Below are 5,410 nucleotides of genomic sequence, written 5' to 3'. Positions count from 1 at the left end.
TAACTGTGAAAATTAAGTACATTACAAAGTTGTATTGAAGAAGAATAAACAAGTTTTATAAAGAAAGGAGTGGTATCGTAGAAGAATTAGCAAACAAACATACAGAGACGTAACAATACTTTCATGCACCAGTCTATTGACCTTTACTCTGATTCTATATTCTTCTCAAACTCTACTTTGCTACTTAATTCATTTATTGTGATTTAAATTCTTACATTACTGACTTACTTTTGGGGAACCAGTGTTCCTTATAATACTTTCCAGGTCCATCCTACTTTCCACTCACCTCTCCCCAGTCATGATGATATAATATATTACTCTTAGTTTCTGTTGTTTCTTTCATTATGTCAACAGTCATGTGATTCCAACTTTTGAATGTCCTTGATGTAATGCAAAGGAAGCATACACAAACTTTCCCAAACTTCTCCACTCTCCCACCTTCTATGTGACTTATTGCTTATGTATCAGCAGAACATTTGTAAAGCTCTGCTTTCTTGTCATGAGCTAGATTTCTCTGTTTGCAATCATGATGATATAATATATTACTCTTAGTTTGCAAACAGAGAAATCTAGCTCATGACAAGAAAGCAGAGTTTACAAATGTTCTGCTGATACATAAGCAATAAGTCACATAGAAGGTGGGAGAGTGGAGAAGTTTGGGAAAGTTTGTGTATGCTTCCTTTGCATTACATCAAGGACATTCAAAAGTTGGAATCACATGACTGTTGACATAATGAAAGAAACAACAGAAAAAAGCTTTCGTATTTGAAAGGTAAGTACCAATTTGAAATTCCTTTCAGTTCTGAAAATTTAAACATCATTGAAATGGAAATTTTTGAGAGTTGTTTATTCTTCCTGTTTAATTATATTTCATGTATTAAACCACAAGTGTACAATGATTTGAAAATTGTTCTTAAAGCATATCTTACACATTGTGTAAGACTGTTAATGTTTAATCACAAGATATATGGGAGAAAATATAACATTATTATCAAATAGAACATTTTATTTGATTGCAACTTTTTAATTTTGTCTTTTTCTCTCTCTCATTCTTTCAGCTGTGGCTTCAGTGATCTGCACAATTATTCTATGGGAGTGCAGCTTTTCTGTTCCTCAGAATTTAATGGATCCGTATGGTGGCAGCAAGTATGGTGACACATCTCTGAGTCTGAAACTTGCCTCTTGCTTGTTACCTAACATGGCAATGCATTGGGCAGTGCGAGTAATGTCTACATTTGAATCATTTAGTTAGTTTCATTTTTTAGTTATGTTTTTAATACTGTAACTTGATGATTTTAAGATATAAAATCCTAAGAAAAACAAGAATTAACAGCAATAACAAATACATCTATTTTACCTTATATTTTACTTTAATTCCTATAAAACACTGTTAATATGAACCATTATATATGTTCTAGTATGGGAAAACCAATTCTTTACAAGCAATTTTACTACTCTTCAGTGGAATTTCATGAAATTGTAAAGAAACATTGGTATGGTTAGGGACAGTATAGTGTAAGAATTATCAGGTTATCATTTGAACAGAGTTGTTCTTCATAAAACTTAAGTATACTGTAAAGTGAATCTTTTTAAACAGTCTTCTACATTTTCTAGCAGTTACATTAGCACAATTAGTGTTACTTAACTTGCTGTTACTTAGTCATTACAAAGGAGTCATTCCCACACTTCTTTACCTGTGTTTTTAAAAATATTAATTAATTTGAGGATACTAAATCTCCATGTGATATATTATGTTAATGATATGGCCCAGAATTTGTAATTTAAACTGTTCACATAGCTTAGCATTTAAATACAAAAATACAAAAGTTACAGTTTATAAATCCTAGAAAGTATTAAATTATGACTATTTTCTGCCAAAATATGAAGGGAAATGGGAAAATTTATTTATGCAAGCCCCAAAATGTGTTAAATAGTTAAATATTGAATGCAAACTCTCAGTATGAGACTTTTTTGGTGTTCAAGTAAAGTATCCCAGAAAATCTTAAAAGATGAAAGGTAGAAAGCTGGTTTTTAATTTTCCAGCTATTTGGATTTTCTAATATTGTTGTTATATTTTATAAGATTCACTAATTTCTGACAAGATTTTTTGTATTCAGAAGCACTAGTTCATGAGTAAGACATGAGTTCAGCAAAGGCAAAATAATGATAAAAATAATTACAAAACCAGGTTTATGTTTGTTTGGTTGCTTTAGTGCAAAACCATATTGGACTATCTGCTGTGTCCACTACAAAGAATCAAATCCTGGATTTTATAAGTTTAAGTCCTGAAACTTACTGCTGACCCACTGAGCAACCAAAACAGAACTGAATATATGTCTAAGTAAAGAAATTATATAACAGTGGTTGATATTAACCATTTGACAAATGGTGATGGATATCTCAATCAGGAAAAATTTGTGTTTGTGGATAGACAGCATTCCTCACCAACCATTTGTACCCAATGCATTTCATGATGCCCTGTACCAAACAGAAGAATTAAGTATGCTGAAAATCTTCATATTCACTAACATTTAATTTTGACCATGACAGATATTTCCATTGCCATTTGTCAAAGGGTTAATGAAGATACATGGTAAAAACAGGGGCTATTTAAACCTTCAATCGATCTTTGTATATCTGATTACATAATCCACCATTATAAAACTGTTGTCATTGTATAATCTCAATCATTATCATTGCTACTCTATAAAGAATTTTAATAGTAGTATTTGGATTTACTTTTCAATGTAAATTCCTGTACATAGTGAGGGGACCTCCTAGAGAAGATTCTGTGTATACAATTTACTTTCTATGGTATTCAAGAACCCAAGAGAATGGCAACTTAAGAAGAGGAGGAGAGGATACTGGTGGTTGAGCGGTGGCTGTCACTGCAACACACCACTTTGGCCTAAAATGTTTGTAGATGAAAGGCCTTATGTGGCTCCCCCAGGGTCAATCAGTTGGTCAACTGTAGCTAGGGTCAACCAAGTGCTAGTATCAGGCATTCACAATAGGTATTGTGGACATTTTGTCTCATACTGGTGATTGAATATATTGTCCATGAAACCCTGATGGGGCTGCACTGTTTTCATTGGTGGAGCTTTTGACAATGTATGTATCCCCCTGTAGGATTCCATGTGGGTGGGGACATTGGTCATCAAATTTTTCATCCTTTCTTATGGATAAATCAAACCAAAATATAAAAATAATCATTGGTAAATTGCCACATCTACATAACTCTGTGGGCATGCAGTAATTATCATCTGAAATTCTTGTACCACTATATAATAGATAAATTAGGAAGAACATAAGGGAAAAAATCCATCTGCAGTTAACTTGAAAAAATAAATCATATTAAGTTAATAACATTCACACAAATCAATGTGAAATTACAGATATCAATGTATTATTCTGTATTGAAAATGTGAGGTTTTCATAAAGTAAGTGTCCCCAGGTAGGTCAATCGTAAGTTTACAAACTTAGAATGCTAAAACTCAAGGCTATATTTCTGGTGGTGAATAGAGTGCAGATAGCAACTATATATGTTTGAACTAAAACAAACAAACATGAAGGTAACACTTTTAAGGCTAGTAGTACCAGTTTAAGTGGTACTGGGGTAAAAAAAATCACAAAATAATATATTATCAAATAAATATGAACGACTGTTTAAAGCATTTTGTGAACTGAAATCAATCATTTTGGTTATGTTCATGTATTTTAAGTAGTGTGCTGATGATCAGTTACTTCAATTAATGCAGAATACTCACCAGTACTGGAAGATTGCAATTTGTACACTATTGAGTGAGAGACACGTTATAAAAAGGAAACTTTATTACAATTAAATTCAAACCACATAGTTCAGGTCTCTGGCAGCTAAGAAATCAACCTTGTTTGTGTTTAGTGCACTGACAATTTTTACATGTTTGATTGCTTGGGCATTTTTGCATTTCTGTAATTACAAAATTGATTTATATTCCAGAAGAAGGAGCAACATGGACTAACCTAGGGAAGGCTGCTTTACCAGGAGATAATCTAACTCTTGGTGGCATTATGGGCATGATGATAGCATCATTGGTTGTTTATGGGGTTATAATCTGGTATGTTGATGCAGTCTGGCCTTGGCAGTTTGGAATACCGAAACCTTTTTATTTTCCTTTTATGGTAAAAACCTTTTTCACATTTTTTATTATTATTTGAAAACATAAAACAAAGAAATACTCCATAAATTGCCTTTAGACACAATTCACAGACTAGTATGTTTCAATCATAAAATAATACTCTTGCATCAATATAAACATTTGGCACACTATTTCCACTCAACGTAGCAACTTACTGCCAATAATAAATTATCATAAAATTTAACACTGTATATGATACTGAAATCTTTATAGTTTAGTTTCTTTCATACAAGTAACATCACAAAACTATCTTCCAACAAGCAGTGGGACAAACAATTATAAAGCATTTGTATGGCACTAACCTGTAGAACAAACAAATTATTCAAATAGTAAGTTGCTTGTTGGGGGTAAGTTTTCTTTGCTAGTGGTTGAATTACTAGAAAATGTGCATCTCACAGGCATGATGTTGACATTGATTAAAACAGATAAGTGTTGTGATATTTGGATTATATTAGGGGAATAGATTTTATGAAAATAAAATTTGTTTAGTTATGAAAAATATTAGAAAATATACTGAACATAAATATTTTCAGTATATTGATTGCTACATAACTGAGATGAGATATGAAAGACATTGCTGTACCAATGTATCTGGAAAACTAACACAGGAAATTTTTATTTCAGTCAGGAATGTTGTTTTCTGCATATTGATGAAGGTTTATGGTTTGTTCAGTACTGTATAAACAATGATTTCTTAATAGCTAATTCATGCAATGTAATGTTCAGAATCTTAATTTTCTTAAAAATAACAGTAGATATCGGTTGTTAAGTCTGAGTAAGAATTAATACTTTTAGATATGTTGGAGAACAAATTTGTTCGTTTGTAAGGATCAAAAAAATAAATAGGCATACAAATGTCAAAATTAAGCATATATTTGACTGAGTGAAGCATGGGAATGTGTTGCACAGGCAAAACCATTATGAGAGAGGCCTATAGCTCGCCTTGGACCCCCCTGCTTCCTACACCACTGTTTCTCATTGTTTGACAGTCAAGGTGTTGGGAAATTCAGTGTTTCTCAGCTTGGAGATGCATTACTATCCATGAGCTAAATCCCATGTACGCTACCTGACATAAAAATATACTTGTGCCAATTGAAACCCGATGAGCATATTATTAGGTCGTCAAGAAATTAATGTCGATTTTTAGAACACTTTCATTACCCTCCCCCAAAAATGTATATCACATATAATAGTTAAATGAACCACCTAAACATCACGTTAGTGTAGCTTAT

At 32.2% G+C, this 5,410-nt stretch overlaps 1 protein-coding gene across 1 annotated transcript in view; it reads left to right on the top strand.

Moving 5' to 3' along the window:
* Positions 1-5,410, top strand: part of LOC106457733 (ATP-binding cassette sub-family A member 3-like) — a 135,134-nt gene that overhangs the window by 55,130 nt on the left and 74,594 nt on the right. Inside the window, exons 7-8 of the mRNA XM_013917179.2 lie at positions 1,059-1,247; positions 3,980-4,161. Coding sequence (XP_013772633.2) covers positions 1,059-1,247; positions 3,980-4,161 — 371 coding nt within the window. The remainder of the gene's footprint in view (positions 1-1,058; positions 1,248-3,979; positions 4,162-5,410) is intronic.

Source organism: Limulus polyphemus, unplaced genomic scaffold (genome assembly GCF_000517525.1).
Source record: "Limulus polyphemus unplaced genomic scaffold, Limulus_polyphemus-2.1.2 Scaffold367, whole genome shotgun sequence".
Taxonomy (NCBI): domain Eukaryota; kingdom Metazoa; phylum Arthropoda; class Merostomata; order Xiphosura; family Limulidae; genus Limulus; species Limulus polyphemus.
The sequence above is the reverse complement of the archived record's forward strand: the minus strand, read 5'-3'. Positions and strand labels throughout refer to the sequence as shown.